The sequence below is a fragment of the Mytilus trossulus genome, unplaced genomic scaffold (genome assembly GCF_036588685.1).
Source record: "Mytilus trossulus isolate FHL-02 unplaced genomic scaffold, PNRI_Mtr1.1.1.hap1 h1tg000138l__unscaffolded, whole genome shotgun sequence".
Classification (NCBI taxonomy): domain Eukaryota; kingdom Metazoa; phylum Mollusca; class Bivalvia; order Mytilida; family Mytilidae; genus Mytilus; species Mytilus trossulus.
In genome coordinates this window covers 3,722,405-3,743,112 of record NW_026963302.1, presented here as the reverse complement: position 1 = coordinate 3,743,112, position 20,708 = coordinate 3,722,405, and the positions used below count along the sequence as shown (strand labels likewise).

General features: G+C 32.1%; 1 protein-coding gene across 3 annotated transcripts in view; it reads right to left on the bottom strand.

Moving 5' to 3' along the window:
• LOC134700341 (uncharacterized) overlaps positions 1-20,708 on the bottom strand; it is a 115,908-nt gene that overhangs the window by 61,350 nt on the left and 33,850 nt on the right. For 2 of the 3 annotated variants that reach the window (XM_063561699.1, XM_063561698.1), the window contains exons 2-3: positions 6,750-7,496; positions 4,825-4,885 (exon numbers count right to left, since the gene is read on the bottom strand). In XM_063561699.1, the coding sequence (XP_063417769.1) occupies positions 4,825-4,885; positions 6,750-7,453 (765 nt within the window). In that variant the 5' untranslated portion in view covers positions 7,454-7,496. The remainder of the gene's footprint in view (positions 1-4,824; positions 4,886-6,749; positions 7,497-20,708) is intronic. The other variant, XM_063561700.1, reaches the window with a different exon arrangement.

Here is a 20,708-nt window from a genome sequence, read left to right as displayed (position 1 = left end):
TTGTGTATTTGTTCTATAACCCCGTGATTGCACTGACACATTGTTATGTACTGTGGGAGATGTGATGTGTAATAGCCAATACTCACCGTGTAAATTTCCCTAAGATATATTTGGATTCTTTTCTATTTTAAACCTATTTAAATTGCTCCTCATAGGTGGCCCAGTTTTCTTACCTTGTTGCCGCTAATCTTATATCCCGCATATATTGTAACAATTCCTGTGCCCGTGTGCTGTACTTCTCGATGTAGACACTCGTATAAATCGTGAATGCTGAAGTACATTCATTTATTGGCAAGTAAACACCCGACGATCTTTTTTCAATACAAATTTTCTTCCTATTTAATTTCAAATCGCCCTCGTCAACCTCTTTCATTTTCTTTTTGCGTTCTTAAAAGAGAAAGAAGCTCTATAAACTTTCCCTCCCCAATCTTTTCTTAAATTTAAAAAGGCACGTATTCCGCCACTGTGTCATGAACGCTACATTCTTGTGACGGAGTGAAATCAATGGAATTATTTGAAATTTCAAAGTCTTCGTGTAACGGGTTGTGCCGAAAAGAGGGGAATGCCCTTACACCCAACTCCGACTCATTACCTGGTGAGATATCAGCAGTTTCCTCAGGTACTTCTACCACCACGTGTCCGACCTCTTTTGTTTTCTTGGCAGTTATTCTCCGGCCAGCTCCGCCTTTCTTTTGGGCAATTTCTTCGTGCTGTACTCTATTTCCTCCTGTCCTGCTGGTCGTTCGTCTTTCTTCCCCGTGGCCCTTGATGGCGATCATATGACATTTCGCTTGTTAGGCATATTTTCTTTTTGAATAGTTTAACTAATTTGCGTAGCACCTGCTTTTTTGTCGACAGCAAATTAACAAGTGCCCGATACGGGAATTCCAAAATTATAATTCAAGCTGATACAGGAATTCCAAACTTCTGATTCATGCTGCAAGCGCCGACTATGGCAATGTCAAATATGGTAATGAGCTACAAGCTGCAACACCCACGCACCCACACGAATATTTGATCTAATCAAACCAGATTATTGAAAATATAAAAAAAATATAATCTCAACTATTTAGAAATACGACATATCACATCATCATTTCATGTAGAGTTTATATCCATGTCGTGTTGGTTGTATAATGGCTTAATAATGCTCACAAATTCTCATCTAAATTTTGGATTTGAGTTAATATAATCAAATATTCAAATTCATATCTGGTACTGTAAATATTTTACACACATATGTTACACAAAAAATGTAGACAATATTAATATTACGGGAAGACCTATTGTATCATTATGCAATAGCCCGCTTGAAAAAGTAGGGACGTTCCTCGATTATTCCATTAACCCGGTGGTAAAACAGCAATGGACCTACACTAAAGACACCACTGACTTTATTAACAAACTAGAAAAAATCAAACTTCCTCAGGAAATATTTATGTGTTCATTTGATATATTTTATGTACACAAATATGCGCCATGAAAAAATTATTGAGGCTGTGGATCGTGCTTGGCCTAAACTAAATAAATGTGTATATGAAATCCAACTTCCACCTAAAACAGAATTTTTGGAACAACTAAAAATAGTTCTTCAAAATAATATTTTTGAATTTCAAGGAAATATTTTCGGCAGATAGTGGGTGTCCCAATGGGACTATCGGCCGCACCATGCCTAACAGATCTGAGAATGTTTGAAATAATATCAGACATACTAAATCGATTCCAATATTCGGAGGACATCCAAATGATATCCATTTACAGGGACGATGGGTTTATAATTTTTAATAAATCTGAAACACATTTCATGGAATTTATAAAAAATGCTAATATCATTCATCCATTAATTAAGTAAATACAATTTCTAGACTTAACAATTTATAAGGGGAAGAGATTCTTGGAAGACAACATTTTGGATGTTAAACTATACCGGAAACCTACAGATAACTTCCAATACCTAGACAAAACCTCCTCTCATCCTAATGCTGTCTTCAAAGGATTCATTATTGGGGAAACATTGAGAATAATAAGATCGTCAAACAATGAAATGGATCTTTTCAAAAATAAATTAATACAAAGAATATATGAAGAAAGCGAAATTGAACCGATTATAAAGGAAACATTAAAAAGATCTAGACATGGTGTATTGATTTATAAAAAAAGAAAAAACGTATAGCGCCACCTCTAGTTTTAGCAACTAGATACAATCCTTTGTTTAAACAACTTGACAGACTGATAAGAAAACACTGGCACATCATTGAGAAAAATAAAACTGCAAAACAACTATTCCCAAAACCACCTATATATGCATATCAACGACATAAAAATCTAAAGGACAAAACTATAATTTGAATGTAATAATGGACACACAAGATAAAATTGTATATAGAATAAATGATCCGCAAGGTGTCGTGCTCTTTTAGCTAATCGCATCCGATATAAAATGCAAGCATATTAATAGATCGAATAAATAATCTAAATATTGGTCAGAGCACCTGATGAGGATGAACGGCCTTGGTCTGAGTGTGACCTAAATTGATATCCGAATCACCATGTGGAATGAAAACAATAAAACATTAATCCAGCACAATAGAAGAATACTAAAAAAATTACATGACACCAATTCACTTGGGAACACACTACGAGTGTCAAAATTAAGCCCTCATGACAAATTATTATAATGATCAGAAAACTGAAAAATGTCTTCCAAAAATCAAAGACATTATAGAAATGCTTGATTACTCCTTGGATTGGATTTGACACGTGTAATAATTTAATTAATATGGTAATGAGCTACAGGCTGCAACACCCACGCACCCACACGAATATTTGATTTAATTAAACCAGATTATTGAAAATATGAAAAAATTATAATCTCAACTAGTTAGAAATCCGACATATCACATCATCATTTCATGTAGAGTTTATATCCATGTCGTGTTGGTTGTATTATGCTCACAAATTATTATTTAAATTTTGGATTTGATTTAATATAATCAAATATTCAAATTCATATCTGGTACTGTAAATATTTTACACACATAACGTTATGTAACACAAAAAATGTTTTAAAAAAATGCTATTATCATAATCTAATATTATTGAACAGAAACCTTATAGCATTTATATTCTGAAATCTTGACTCAAATTCAAAACTTATGAACAAAACATTTTAATCAAACTATTTTATTGAAGTCAGTAAAAAACTGGAAAAATGCACTTGACTTCTTGTTGGAGAGAACTGATTGGGATTGTTAGTCAAACAAACTTGTTTTTGTTAGGTTTATTCTTATGAGGAATGTTATTGATAACATTTTGAATTAATTCAACTAAAGACTGCATATGCCCAAAACGTCGAGCAATTAGCAGTGTTATTTGGCACAACTTTTTGGAATTTTGGGTTCTCAATGCTCTTCAACTTTGTACTTGATATCCGAATCACCATGTGGAATGAAAACAATAAAACATTAATCCAGCACAATAGAAGAATACTAAAAAAATTACATGACACCAATTCACTTGGGAACACACTACGAGTGTCAAAATTAAGCCCTCATGACAAATTATTATAATGATCAGAAAACTGAAAAATGTCTTCCAAAAATCAAAGACATTATAGAAATGCTTGATTACTCCTTGGATTGGATTTGACACGTGTAATAATTTAATTAATATGGTAATGAGCTACAGGCTGCAACACCCACGCACCCACACGAATATTTGATTTAATTAAACCAGATTATTGAAAATATGAAAAAATTATAATCTCAACTAGTTAGAAATCCGACATATCACATCATCATTTCATGTAGAGTTTATATCCATGTCGTGTTGGTTGTATTATGCTCATAAATTCTTATTTAAATTTTGGATTTGATTTAATATAATCAAATATTCAAATTCATATCTGGTACTGTAAATATTTTACACACATAACGTTATGTAACACAAAAAATGTTTTAAAAAAATGCTATTATCATAATCTAATATTATTGAACAGAAACCTTATAGCATTTATATTCTGAAATCTTGACTCAAATTCAAAACTTATGAACAAAACATTTATAATCAAACTATTTCATTGAAGTCAGTAAAAAACTGGAAAAATGCACTTGACTTCTTGTTGGAGAGAACTGATTGGGATTGTTAGTCAAACAAACTTGTTTTTGTTAGGTTTATTCTTATGAGGAATGTTATTGATAACATTTTGAATTAATTCAACTAAAGACTGCATATGCCCAAAACGTCGAGCAATTAGCAGTGTTATTTGGCACAAATTTTTGGAATTTTGGGTTCTCAATGCTCTTCAACTTTGTACTTGATTGGCTTTATAACTATTTTGATCTGAGCGTCACTGATGAGTCTAATGTAGACGAAACTTGCGTCTGGCGTACTAAATTATAGTCCTGGTACCTTTGATAACTATTATGTATTCCTCTGAACTATATTCCCTCACTTCAAACATTGACTATATACAAAGACGTATTTTACATAACACATTTAACCATAAAAAGTACTATCCAACAGCACATACATGTTTTATTGTCATCATCAAACATTCCTGATATTTTGGTTTTTAATTCATTTCGGGGGTTTTGAAAGGTTCAAATGATTTGATAGATTGCGGTTGCATATTCTATCTGAATTAAAAGTGTGACAGATACTTGTCAGTTACAAGCTTACATGCAATCTGATTAAATCTGTTGGTTTGATTCGATGTTCTCTTTTGTGAGAGCATTTTACCATAATTTTGTTTTAAAATAAAACATGTGCAAAGTAGATTTTTTCTCTTTTTTCTATAGATACAATATTACATTAAAGTGATACCTTTTCACTATCTTGTCCTATACTGTTGTGTATTCGGGTCTTTTGGTTTTGATTTTCATCGCTACAATGTTAAATGTTTTGCTTTTAACACATATGTATGTATTAAAGTCAATATTTCTGATGATTGTTTTTAAACATTAACAAATATAAATTAATAATGTATGTATATGTCATAATTGTAGGAATTCGAAAACAACAGAATGAGTCTTAAATGCATTTATTATATAATGAATAACATCGGTACATAGATATAATAACAATAACAGAAAAGAATTTTCTAATATTGGCATAACTGTTGAACAAGACTAGATGTCCAGGTAATACATTTTATATCGGCTGCCAAATGTGTAACTTGTCTGAAGTAAATAAAAATGTTATGTTGAATGGCTTGTTATTTTTCAAAAATCGTCGATATTTTAAATTAAAAAAAAGAGGGCAGTCTGGCACTCTTATGTGATGCAGAAAAACTGTTGTACTCTTTGTCTCCTTAAATAGGTGTAATTTTTTTATTCAGTTCGTCCTGACACATAACACACTGATTTATTTTCATGAGTATGCATCTATAAACATTTACATAATAAAGTGCAAACAAGGTCAGGTTTAGATGATGCGGTCAAATGATTTTATAATACGAGCTAGCCTGGAGTATCAAAACTACTAATTTGCGCTACGAGTCAATATTTTGAATAAAAATACAATCTACTGGCACGCTTGATTTATGCGGAATACCATTGTATTCATTCTGTTTAAATATTGCTTTCATTTGTTTACTACTTTCGCTATTGATCCGCCATTACTGGATATCGCACAGGTTCCCGTAAAATATTCACGTCATGAAACAAAATATCTGACGCCAAAATGGAAAAGTGACAGTGTATGACGTGAAAAGTTCAAGCGTCTGGATCAGCCAGGATTAGCGATAATGTGTATTATACAATCTGTCGTGACACACTGAAGTCTAGTTAGCACTCTCAAGGGATGCCGACAAAATTTGGTAGTCGTTGTGGCAAATTATTACTGTCATTTGTACCATACGAACAGTCCTGGTTTATCATGCGACTATATAAATTTGCATTATAAAGTGGGAATTTTGTTCGTTTTATTTGATGAGATAAAAAAAAATTGTTCTACGAGCTAGCATAAAGTGTCAATTCTACCGAATATGTTGAATGTGTAAATATTTTGTATTTTGAGTCAAAAGAGAAGGCATATTGTCGGACAAAGTTTTTTGTAGTTATTGTGTTTTTATATTGTTGTCACTCGTAAAATACAACCCGTCCTGACACAAAACTTACTGGTTTATTATATGACCATATCAATTTTCAGCAAACAGGGCCAGTTTTGGTTGATGCGTCAAATAATTTTGTTGTACGAGCACGACGAAGCATTAACATTACTGAACCTTTTTAAGGGCCAATATATTGAATTGAAAGAGGACAATCTGGTACTGTTAATTGTTCCAATACTTTTGCTATTTGCATCATACGATCCATCCTGACATTGAAAATTAAAATACCGATTGATCATGCGACTATCGATCTGTAATTTAAGTTTATTCAACAGTTGTGATAAAATTCAGTTTGTTATTTATAACTACTTGTGTGTGCATCAATTAGATACAAAATTCAAATAAAGTTACTCAAATATGCTTGAACAGGACTTTTTTAATATGTTTCAAAGACATTTTACTATCTTAATTTATTTTGTTTTAACATGGTAACCATTGCTAAAAACTTAACGTGTATCCTTACCGAAAGAAAAATGAAAAATCAATACATACTTGTTTGGTAAAGACCCTTCCATCTTACAAGACAACATTCATTAAATTTTATATGATATATACCGTACATGTACACGTCATAGTTTAGGGCAGAGATACAGTGGTGTTTTAAAACTTAAAATCAATTTGTATCGTTATGTCTTACGTTTCTACGAACCGTAAATCAGCGTCTGTATTTTCCTTACGAGGTCCTTGAGAAGATGTACTTTGATCTGAACTGAGGAACGCCGGCTCCATATGTTTTTGTAGTCTGTGTCGTTCAGAATTATCTTCTGAATTTGGAATGTGTCTTGTGATATTCAAATAATATATTCCTCCTTTTCCCCATTCTAATTTGACACGAAATGCAACGCCACAACTAGTTAGATTGACCCGGTCTCCATCCGAATTATTCATATGTTTGGTATTGACTGCTTTCTGATCGAATTCGCTGATAAGAATTTTATTGTCAGAAGTATCATGCATATTTTGAGCTACGATGTATTCTTCTTCATTCGAAAAGTATTCAACGGGCTCTTCCACATTTTCAAAATCTGTACCCTCCGAAATATCTCCAATATCACTGCTGGTTAAGTCTTCTTCGGAACTGTCGGTCCATTCGGAATCGGATTGTACCTCAGGTGTGATGTCTGTTATATTTTTTTCAGCATTTTCAGCAAATATGTTGCTGATATAAGGTGAATGCTTATTTCTGATATGATCTCCTAAATGACTATTATTCAAAAATGATAACGAACACATATTACAATGAACGCGTGTTTGTTTTTCATGGGTATCCAGATGAGTTTTTAAACTCAACTCATTCCTTAAACGAATACAACAAAATGAGCACCAATGTTGTTGTTCCATGGTTGAATTTTGAGTTATTGATATGTTGCGTTTCTTGTTATACCTTAAACGAAAACAAAAATGTCATTGTTTTGTATATTAGATTACGTAATGTATGCAAATAGTGTACGTTACTTAAAGAAATTGAAGGCATTTAAAAAAATATTTCCAACCAAAAACATGTATAGTTACACTGTAAAAACGATACGAAGTGTTGCAATTTTACAGCTTTATGTAGACATCATATTTCACATATTGTCATCCGTTTTTAAACATATAATCCATTTTATGGATATTGAAACATATATTCCATTTTATGGATAATGAAACATATATTCCATTTTATGGATATTGAAACATATATTCAATTTTATGGATATTGAAACATATATTCAATTTTATGGATATTGAAACATATTTACGGGAACACTATGTACTCATTTCTTATATGTTCTTTCAGACGTGGCCTGAATAATTGGTTCGATACCTTAAATTCAAAAATGAATACAATGGACACAAATTAAGTATTAAGTTATCAAATGTACCAGGATTATAAGACTCACCGGAGACGCTGAGATCAAATTAGTTTTAAAGCCAAACACGTACAAAGTGAAGAGCATTGAGCAAAACAAATTTTGCGTTATTTTTTTGTTTTGCAATATGTTGCTAAGATATTTATTATAGTAAATAATAAATTGTATGCGCTTTAAAATCTCACACTGCATTTTTTAAAAGAACATGCTTGTACCAAGTCAGAATTAATACAATGGTTATCCATTCGTTTGATGTGTTTGAACTTTTGATTTTGCCATTTTATTCGGAGTTCACTACTATTGTTGCACACTTGTTCTTTGAATCGAGTAACATTGGAATATATTATAAAAATGGGTGTCACCGTTTTTGTTCTCATGTAATTTTGAAATGAAAACGTCAATTTTGGAGACAAATTTACATAGATATAGGAGGGAAATGCGTTTTTCGGCTTATTTATTTTATATTTTTCAATTGATGGCTAAGTTCTGATTTATGAAGACAACCAAAAAACCTAACATAATGTTCACGATTGCATATTAAATGCATACAGGTAGATAAACTAATACAAATGTATGTCACCATCCTTGTTTTTAAAATAAATGGCAGCAAAGTTTATTTATACACCTCGAATTGGACCAAAAATGTGTGACGTTACAGAATGTAATGTTATTCCTACTCGGAGTTATTGAAAAGAATATGTGTCTAGATCTATATAAACTCATCATAGATGCCAGGAATAAAATTTAATATTTACACAAGACGCGCGTTTCGTCTACAAAAGACTCATCAGTGACGCTCGAATCAAAAGTGTTAAAAAAGGCAAAATTTCTTTTCTTTTCATTTTTTTTTTTTTTTTATTAGTAAATTTCTTAGTAATGCAATATAAGAAGTCTACTGATATCATTTTATTACTTTTGCACATGGAAATTTCTCTCACATGAAGTAAAATTAATCTCGTCTTATTTTCACTTCAAACGAGCATACACGTGAAACTCGCGTGAACTGGTTGGTTCTACGTGTATTTTATGATAATAGTTCAAGATCCCTAACTTATGTAGAGGGCTAAAATCAAGGTCATGTTCTTTATTGTGAGTGTTGCTTGTGTTTGTAATATTTCTGACACTTTTAAAAATATTTATAAAAAAAACTAATGCAAAGTGCTTATTTCTTGGGAAATAGATTTAATACATTTTGTCCAAAACAACCTAAATGCAAACAAATCATTTAAGACAAGATGTACCCTTTATGAAACCAGAAAAAGCTTATTATATCTCTTTTTAAAATTAAAAATAAAAAGATATAAATAATTTTAATCAGTGTATAAAAAAATATTATATTAGACTTGAAATAACTTTTTCTTAACCGGAAGTAGCAAGTTATCTTTTTTCCAAACACTGTTTTTTTCTTGTGAGTGTATTACCTCCATAATTATAAATGATAACGATTACATTCTTAAATTGTTTGTTTCGTCCGATTGGTGCATGATAAAGCAAAAAAGTTCTTTGGTAAAATGTTGTTTGACATGTGACCTAGAAATAGTTCGACCAGAAGTGACTATTAGTAAACTTGGAGCAGTATTTTACACTTATTTCAGGGAAAGTACCTAGTCTATCAATTTTTTATCCAAAAATTCTCTTCTATTATAACAAAACGCATTTGACGAACAGGTCAAACAACTGATGTTTTTAGACCCTGCTGGCTGCCATTGGCGATTACAAATGAAATGATCGCTAGATGTTAAAAAAAAATGTGTCTTATTGATAATGTATTCCCACACAGAAAAAAAATTGCGGAAAGATACTAGTAGTATACTGCAAATATATATATCTAAAGTATTTGAATTTTTGTTCACGCTGCGCATACAATATGACAAATATAAGCCTGAAATTGTGCTAAGCATTTATGTTCAATAAAAACATCCACATTTTGTCTATTAAGCCATCAAATTCTTAAAAATATTCTTCATATTTTTCTTCAACATATCTCAGTTGTCTTTTATAATACTTTGAATGTGATTCAAAAAAGGTTTGAGAAAAATATCTACAAAACTTCTTAGACAGGTTCATGGTTTCTTTTTCAAGAATCAACGCTTATCCATTGTATCTATATCACGTAGCACACAGGCAGATAAAAATTCAATTTCAAATTGTGTTATTTAAGACAAGTTAGACAAGCTAGACTATAAACATTGCTCTCGATCGAGCCTTAGCCAGTTTTTGACAAAATAAACTTTACAGTCAATGCTCCGCCGGTCAATGTCTTAATTCATTGAATTTTATGTAAAACATATATATAAACAAATTATTGGTACGTCAACTGGTGCAGTCCCTTAACCGCGAATATTTTGTAACTACTAAGGTATTGTTCTAAGTTTAAATAACCTTTTTATCATGTTAAACGATCCGTTACAATAAATTTAATATCACAATTAAATGGTTAAAAAATACAAATATATTATACCACAACACGTCTCCCCTTAAATATCTTCATATTATCAGGCATCTGAATATTATCTGTTTTTACAAAATAAATTATATTCGAACTTATTTCTATCAAAATTAAAAATGGCAATAAAAATGTGTCAAATGGACAACAACCTGACAAAGAACATATATATTGCGCATATAATAAGTCTGTTTTCCGAAATTTCTAACAAAGAAACCTAATTCTAGGCACATCATAATTCTAGCATAGGAATTTTTCGAATTGACATTTGTAAAGTTTTGTAGTAAATCAGATGAAATTATATTACATCTATTTATAAAACAACAATGGACAGATATGATGGTTTTTTTTTCAATTTTTTTTTCAATTTTTCAAACATGTGGAATAGCCAACACACTCACTTTTATGACACAAAATATGGACAATAGCATACAAAACAAGAACAACAACTGGAAAACTAGCGAATAGAGAAAACAAAGAGAATTTAGGGATTAGAACCTGAACAGACAAGTCCTTGTGTTTAACTCATTTAAATTAACCATGAAACCTCGTGGCTACTAACTCGTACTATAAGTTTTACCTATTATGTATATATAAAGGTACAAGCCTTGTGTGTCTGTTGTACCGGTGTATATCATATATTCATTTATATTTATAAAATAGACATTTAAATCTTAACCGATTGGTAGCCCAGAGGTTTCGTCGATATGTTAATGTTAGTATCACGTTAAAGAATTCATGGACGGGTTCGATTCCCTGTGAAGGCATATAGAAATTACAAAAAATATAGGTAAGTTTTTTAAAATGATTCCATTGAACAGAAATCAGTAAATTAGTCGAATCAAACTTAATGCACACAAAGGAAACACTAGAATATAATCTGGTGAGTCCATTTCAGCGACAGATTTAGTAAGCGTTGGTTCTAGAAAAAGAATTTACGGTAAATGAATAGTCTGACGTCACAACAATGGTTTAATATTGTTTCTGATTGATGTTCTTTCGCTCCCAGTAAGAATGGTTTTTTTTGCATTTTTTTTTGTTGATAGATAAGAAACATGTGGAGTAGCCAACACACTCACTTTTATTACACCAAAGAGGGACAATAGCATACAAAACAAGAACGAAAACTGGAAAACTAGCGAATAGAGAAACAAAGAGAATTAAGGGATTCGAACCTAAACAGACAAGTCCTTGTGTTTAAATCATTTAAACTAACCATGAAAGCTCGTGGCTACTAAATCATACTATACGTTTTACCTATTATATATATATAAAGGTACAAGCCCTGTGTGTCTGTTGTACCGGTGTATATCATATATTCATTTATATTTATAAAATAGAATTTAAATCGAAACCGATTGGTAGCCCAGGTTTCTGATTGATGTTCTTTCGCTCCCAGTAAGATTGTTTTTTTTTACATTTGTTTTTATTGCACTGTATTCTATCAAACAGGAAATACGGAGTGTTCTCAATGCTGAAAACGATTGTCGAAAACGTGCAGAAGAACAGTCGTCCTTGCATACATGTTGTTGTTAAAAAAAAACACCCAAGCAACCATGCATCCCATATTACATGACTCGGCATCATTAGAGTGTTTTGGTAGTTAAGCTTGTGATGGTTATCTTAAGATGCATTATTTTGATAAGACTACGTACATAGCAGAAGTCACAAGTACTTAATATTGTACATTAGTGCCAAAAAGATTCATTAAAAACGACAGTTGCATTTAAAATCCAAGTTTATTGCGAATGTTATGTCATAATACGATTAAGGCATAATCAAAAACGTATCATTTAATTTTTTTATTAAATGGCCAAACATTAAGAGATGCACGTTTTAGGAGACTTGATATTCTCAATAAAATGTCAGAAAACCGAAAAGTTCAAACAAATAGAACATGATGAATTATAGGAATTAAATGTAATTCCACTTTGTAGAACAACAAAGCCATGGTGCAGTTCCGTAACTGGGCTTATATGTCATTAGGTTATTCATTGTCTTATAATAATAGTTAAAACAATGTACATGTATATAATAAAGATACTACATTATTTATTAATACCATTAAAACCTATGGCAAATAGTCTTTTGTCGTTCATTATGACTGAACTAGTATATATTTGTTTAGGGGCCAGCTGAATGACGCCTCCGGGTGCGGGCATTTCTCGTTACATTGAAGACCTGTTGGTGACCTTCTGTTGTTTTTTCTATAGTCGGGTGGTTGTCTCTTTGATACATTCCCCATTTCCATTCTCTCAATTTTATTTTGGTTTCGTGTAATATATGCAGCTGTTTACTTATCTTTCTCAAGCATATTCATTAGGTGCTGGTTTGACAAATCATACTTCAAAACTCAATGTTCAGCCGGTTAATGTATTAAGGTTGATCCCTACAAGGGTTTTGAAGGGTTTGTTCTTCATTTATAACAGAATAATATCGAAATTATAAAAAAAAAAAATTTTCGTCAACAGTAGTGCAATTGAAAAACATGCAAATTTTCTATTTTTCCTAAATTTCAGAAAATATGTCCAATGATTTTTTGTTTAAAATTTGACATAAGACAGTCCTAAAATGAGCTTTGAAAAGAGAAATGGAAAATTATAGTTTGTCAGACTATTTTTGCATCTAAAGGCATTTGTGTGATCCATGCCGACACAGTTATCAACAGTAATTCTTGGTATTCTTTCAAAATTTGTGTGAACAAAGTGTGGCACATGTTTCGATATCTTTTGTTAAACCCACACATATATTGGTCCTCAATGCTCTTCAGCTTTGTACTTTATTTGGCATTTTTAACTTTTTTGGATTCGAGAGTCACTAAGTCTTTTTGTAGACGAAACGCGCGTCTAGCATATATACACAATTTAGTCCTGGTTCCTATGATGAGTTTATTATCAGTACAGATTCACAAGAGAATAAAATAAAAGCCATTTTTTTCCTGTATAAAACGGTAACCATGGCAACCGGGCAAGAAGTAGGAAATGATTGCAGAGCTACAACACATGGCTTTTATTTAAATGTTTGTATTTTTTTGATATTGCAGCTTTTATAAGCATTACTATAGTCTAAAATAAGCAAAGTTTAGTTACTCAGCAGTTAATAAAAAAAATCACCATATATTGTGTTGTTAACTCAAGTTTCCTTTTCATATGTTGCTCTTTCTTTTTAACAGTTGGACTAGGTTGGGCCTTTCTTTTTTTATTGTCAATCCTTCTCTTTTTAAATTCTGTAATTTCTAGTTATCTCTTTGCTTCGTCATTAATCAATTTCTTATTCACATTTTCCCCAACTTTCAGAGTAAATTGGTCTGGGGAACATTCTATTTCTGCATTATTTGACAGTTTGATTTATCTAATTGTTATGAAATGTTGTAATATACAATAGTGCAAAATCTATGGCATCATGCATTTAAGGTGGCCTGCGGGTCTAAATCATTTTTTTGTATTTAATATAGGATTTCGCCTTATTTTTGTGTAAATGAACTTTATCTTATACTTAATAGAAAAATGAAATAAACAAATGGGGTCACCGTTCATTTACGCTCACAATCTTCCTTCGAAAGAAGCATACATTTTTGTTAACGTTCTTTTTTTCTGTTGAACTAATAGGACAAAAATCGGTAATATCGAAATAAAAAAAGAACCAAATTACAGAAATCGCTTATATTTTACAATTAGTTAGTTTATTTTCAGCTTATTCGAAAACAACCATAAAAAAAAGGTCACCGATGAGTTAAAAAAGATATTTCAATTCTAATGCCAAAAAATGGCATTTTTGCACCAAAGGGAGATAATTTGGAGCTTTTCCAATGATATCTACATTTTATAAGTCACCTGTAGCCAACACGAAAAGATTTTTTGGAATGATTTTTGTACCCTAAGATAAAGTAACAACTACTAAATGTAATTGATAAAATTTGAAATGAAAAAAAAAAGTTTAATTTTTTTCTGTAAATCTTATGCCCGCGAGCCTCCTTAAACAACAATTAAAAAAAATTGTATATCGGACTAACAAAGCACTCTGCGTTAAATGTTTTAAAAATTTAACCTAATGTTACATATCATGAATATGGACAGGTTTTTCAAGTGATTTCAATAATTAGATCAACTGATGGGTATGCCACTTCCACTTGTGTTTGTAGTGTTTGTATTTTTATCCATCTGATGAGTTAAGTCTTTTTAATTGAATTTTAAAGTTTGTTGATCTGTTGTACTGTTAAACCACTGTCCCAAATTAGAGGGAGGGTTGGTGACCCGCTAACATTTTTAACCCTGTCACATTTTGTATGTATGTGCCTGTCCAAAGTCAGGAGCCTAGGCCTGTAATTCAGTTGTTGTCGTTTGTTTATGTGTTACCTATTTGTTTTTCGTAATCTTTTGGTATATAAATATGGCCGTTTGTTTTCACGCTTGAATTGTTTTATATTGTCATTTTAGGGCAGGGTAAATTTCAAAGGCGCATAAACTGGTCAATATCATATACCAAATATCTAAGCGACATATTGCAAAACAAATATTTATCACAAAAACAAAAAAAATGACGGGAAAAAAAATGGAAATCCAATTGTTCATACTTCCACCAAAAAACCATGTATATCAAGATGAAAGTAGTAAAATTAGATTTAAAATGTCATTCCAATCGTCAAATGCAAGCTTATTGTACGCTGATGGTTTCTATACAATATTTTTTAATAAGGCAGATAACTCGTTACTTCCGGTTTGAAAAATGTTACATGTACTTCCGATATTTTTTGAATATTTTCTTGACACTGATTTCAAAACTATTTGATTCTATATACTTTTATATTAATAATGTACGAAAAATAGCTGCTTCCTGTTTACACAATGTCACTTCAAGTTGTTTTTTCAAGGTTAAATGGTTTGAAACCTATTGCAAAAGATCCCAAAGCTTCATCATGTATGTATATAAACTCATCATAGATACCAGAACTACTGAAGTAAAAGCAAAGGTCAAAATATAGAACGTCAAATTAAGCTATGACATTGGGCTCAATTTCAAGGTCATAAACCAAGGATCACAAATCAAAGACCATATGTCTTAATTATATTTTGTTAATGAGTTATATCACCTTAAGTGTATTTTTAAATACAAGAGGGGAGAAAACTCCCTTTTGCGTTCAATGCTCCCTTGCAATCAAATTTGTGTTACGAAATCTCGCAACTAATTAAGTAAAAATAATTTGACGATATTTTATACAGTTTTTGAATATAAGTGAAAATAAGCAATATCAAAATGCAGAATACGACCTTCACCTTTCACCTTTACCTAATTTTCATTTCTTTGGACCAAGGACCTCAAATCAAAAAATCCTAGGTCTCTATTACTTAATATGTTCTTTACAAGACAGAGATACATATCAGTTATATCAAATGCTTATGGGGAAATAACTATCATATCGAGTGTACATATCGCTTCGGTGAAAATACAAAATATCATGCGAAAGATATAACGAGCAATTTTATAAAATAAATTTGTCGCAATCTTTTACGGTTGCGAAGGAGTAGTGGACACAACTTAAACAGTGTATGGGGAAATAACTCCTACAAAGAAAAGTATTCAGTTACGCAGAGTAAATTACAAAGGCGCATAAACTGGTCAATATCATATACCAAATATCTAGGCGACATATTGCAAAACAAATATTTATCGCAAGAACAAAATTAGAGGGAAGAAAGTTAAAAACCAACCTTTCAGAGAACAATTTAAGTTCTTTCTACAGACAACTGTGTATTTTAATAAGAAACTAGTAAAATTAGGTTTAAAATGTCATTTCAATCGACAAATGATAGCTTATTATACGCTGATTCCAAAAATATATGGTTTCTATTCAATATTTTTTAAATAAGGGAGATAATTTGTTACTTTCGGTTAGAAAACTGTTTTTTATGATAATATTTGAATATTTACTTGACATTGATTCCAAAAATATTTGGTTCTATATACTTTTATATTAATGAAGTACAAAAAATAGCTACTTTCAGTTTACACAAGGTCACTTCCGTTTTTTTTCAAAGTTACAGTGGAGATCACTTCTAACCTCTCTTTAGAACTGTCATAAAAATCTGTCATAAAACTGTTCTACCTAGAAACAGTTCTACCCTAGAACTGTTCTAAGTAGAACTGTCAGAATCTGTTCTAGCTAGAACTGACTAAATCGGTTCTAGGTATAACTGTCAGGATCAGTTCTAGGGTAGAACTGTCTAAAACTGTTCTGGTTAGAACTGTCCACATCCTGACTCCCGGAATAACAATTGTTAAAAAAATCAAATAATAATGCCCCCTCCCCCATCATACTAACTGCCTAATTTGTGTACAAAAAATGAAAGAAAAACAAATAATTTATGTAACACATCAACATTCATATGATGAAATCATAATCTTTCACTGGCATGACAGTTAACTGCTAGTAGTCTGTTGTTATTTATGTATAATTGTCATGTTGTTTATTTTCTTTGGTTACATCTTCTACGTATTGTTATGCGTTTACTTTTCTACATTGGCTAGAGGTATAGGGGAGGGTTGAGATCTCATAAACATGTTTAACCCCGCCGCATTTTTGCGCCTGTCCCAAGTCAGGAGCCTTTGGTCTTTGTTAGTCTTGTATTATTTTAATTTTAGTTTCTTGTGTACAATTTTGTAATTAATATGGCGTTCATTATCACTGAACTAGTATATATTTGTTACATTAAAGACCTGTTGGTGACCTTCTGCTGTTGTTTTTTTTTCTATGGTCGGGTTGTTGTCTCTTTGATACATTCCCCATTTCCATTCTCAATTTTATAGTCGTATTTGTCATCCATTCTTATGATTATTCAGTTTGAGTTATTTTGGGAGAAAAACGACTAAAAAGGAGTCCGGATATTGATTCCGTCATCGGACTGACTAGTAGTCATAGCTAAGACTTCCAGTTTGAAAGATGCACAAATACAACCAATCGTATGATAGATAAAATAAATAAGCCAATCAGAGCGTTCTCCATTTTATGGTGCTTAGATCGCAAGAATCACATCTATTATACCTCCTTATAGAGAACAATTATTTTTCGCGTTTATCTACATGTACGATTATACTACTTTAATATATAGAGACTCTCTGTATTCTATCTACTGTTTTCTTTGAAATGTTTACTATTTAGGCCATACCAGTTGATTATATATTTAAATAAGTAAAACATTTGACACAAGTACAACCAATCGTATGATTGATAACAAAAATGGAAAAAAATAAGCAATTCAGAGCGTTCTCAATATCATGGTGTTTAGATCACAAGAATCACAACTATTATACCTTCTTAGAGAGAACAATTTTTTTCGCGTTTCATATCATGGTGTTTAGATCGCAAGAACCACCACTATTATACCTCCTTAGAGAAGACAATTAGTTTTCGTGTTTATCTACATGTAAACTACGATTATACTACTTTAATATATAGGGACTGTCTGTATTCTGTCCGGGACTTTCTATATTAGTATGTTAGTATAGGAAGTCGGCACTGATTCTGTCCCCTGTTTTCTTTGAAATTTTTACTATTTAATGGGTCATACCACTTGCATATATATTAAAATAAGTAAAACATGCTCAACTTCAACTAAAACTACCTTAAACAAAAACTTTAACTTGAAGCGGGACAGACACGGACGGACAAACGAACGAACGAACGGATGTACAGACTAGAAAACATAATGCGTATAAATAAGTCATAACAATTTATTGTTGAAAGGGAAAGTCGTGATTTGGCAGAAATGAAAGTAAGGTAGACATGCCAAGAAATTGACTCCGTTTAAATTCTGCAAACACCCTATAGAGCAAATTACATGGATTACTAATATTGACCATTTGGTATATGGCTGTGTTTTAAGCGACACGTACATGAAGGTCATAAATTAATTTGTTGAATGATATCAAATCTTTAACTACTGATGGGTGCCGTAGGCGGCCGACCGGATTTTCTAGCGAGGAGGTCTTGGCATGGAGTAACAGATAGAAAACTCAGGGTTAAAATTCATAGAACAAAAAAGGGGCAGTGGCAAATAGTTCATGTATATTTTGAACGCAGAAAGAATTACCCCGGCACCCTTTGTCAAAAAAACCTTCCTTTTCTTATTTGTGCCTTCGTACTTTATGTTTTGAATTGTAATTTCACTTTCCTTATTCGGTATTTATTCTTATGTAAGCTCCACGTGGTAAAAATCACGTGATGCAGAAATACAATAACTTGGAGTTAGGCTATTTGTTTCTTTTCGGGCGTATACTCCAACCAAACAACATGTATGTCTATAACGGCACTGTAGATATTCGATTTTGTATTAAAAGAAGAAAGTTGCCGGCCCGGTACATGAACAGATTGGTAAGAAAGCAAGGTTTTAATTTTAATTAGATTGGAAAGCCTAGTTCGAGGGTTGACAATAGAGAGCACAAAAAAGGGGGAGGTGTTCCACAGGGAATATTTTTATCTTATGAAATCTACATTTGATAGGTTTATTATTATTTTTATTTAATTAACCGAAAAAACGAATGTAAAACAAATTGTGAATGTACTATATCTTTCTCCGGATTAGAAGTTGGCAGGACCTTTTTCTGGGCATCGGGATAGGGTGGTTTTTAAGCTCGGGATTTGGGGATTGATCCTTACGGGATCCGGGAATATATTTTTCGTTTTCGGGATTTCGGAATATGCAATTCTTTAAATCTGCATCTCGGGGTTTCATGGTTTTAAGCACGGGAATTCGGGATCAGGACCCCTCCGACCACCCCTCAAATTAGCCTTAGTCATTTATACATGATTTATATCCTACCATTGGCATGTTAATAAGGCTTTGAAAGGGAAAAAAACACTAATGGATTGTCCTAGAATCATATTTTATTAGACTTATAATGGTCTATATATAAGCAGTTACATTTATTTCTTGTTTGAAAGGGTGCAAGTTGTTAATTTGATTTGACTTTTACCAAAACAAGCATTGCAGCAAAGAAGAAGAATAATTGTGGTCTGAGGCCAGACGCACGAAAATAATTGAATTTAACAGAAAGGAAACAAATATCGGACTTTGGAAAAAGGGAGAGGGCTTTAGATACCTTTTATGAAATTCTCCATACATAATATCTATTACAAAAAATCATCCTACAACAGTCCACATGCTCTGTGCCCGCGATTTCGCGGATGTGTTCTAGTATAAAGTATATTGAAATGGTTGTGTGACGTTCTAAACTAGATTTTATGAATTGTAAATGGTCTTTCGTTTAATCTAAAACAGCTCGGATAACTATTTTACATCCGAGCTGTTTTATATTAGACGAAAAAACCATTTACAATTCATCAAATCTAGTTTAGAACGCCACATAACCATTATAATATACTTTATATATTACTACTCGCCCCACTTGCCAATCGGTCCATACTATGTTACAAAAATCGCACCACTCTTGTTAACGACTCGTCTCAGTTTTTAAAAATGGTAAAATGAAATTAAACAATCAGTCTAACAACTCACCACTAAACGAAAAAGGTTTGAACCCCACTAAATGAAGGTCTGCCAACTCGCCCCACTTATAAAAATATCTTGCTTCCTTTAAGTATGTTAAATTACAGTTAATTCGTGCCCAGTCGTCCTGGAGTAGTGGTAAGTGTAGTGGCTTGATATGCTAAAGGTCTTGAGTACGAATCCCAGAATTTTTTTCTGCGTGAATTTTAATAGATAGTCTTTTCCTTATAATTAATTATAAGTTTTATAGAGGATTTGACATTCCCGCCAAAATATTACAGAACAAAGGAAAGCATGCATAACAAAGCAACTCAACCTGGGGTGATCCGGCTGAGATCACCCCTGTTACAACAAAGGAGTTGGCAGGTAACTATCAATTACATACTTGCTCCTTGTATGTCAAAATCTGGATTTAATTATATTTACATCCCAGCTCCTTTGTTCTGACGTGGGTGATCTGAGCCGGATCACCCCTACCAGATCACCCGGTTTCAGTTTCTTTGTTATGCACGCTTTCCTTTGTTCTGTTACATTTTGGCGGGAATGTCAAATCCACTATAAAACTTATAAGTAAATACACATTCATACAGAACTATCAATCAACATTCATGGAGACAAAATCCAGTGTTTATGCTGGGATTCGAACTCAAGACCGTTAGCATATCAAGCCAGAACACATACCACTACACCAGGCCGACTGGATATGAAATGTCAGTAATTTAACATATTTCAAGGAAGCAAGATATTTTCACAAGTGTGGGGCGAGTTGGCAGACCTTTATTCAGTAGGATTTA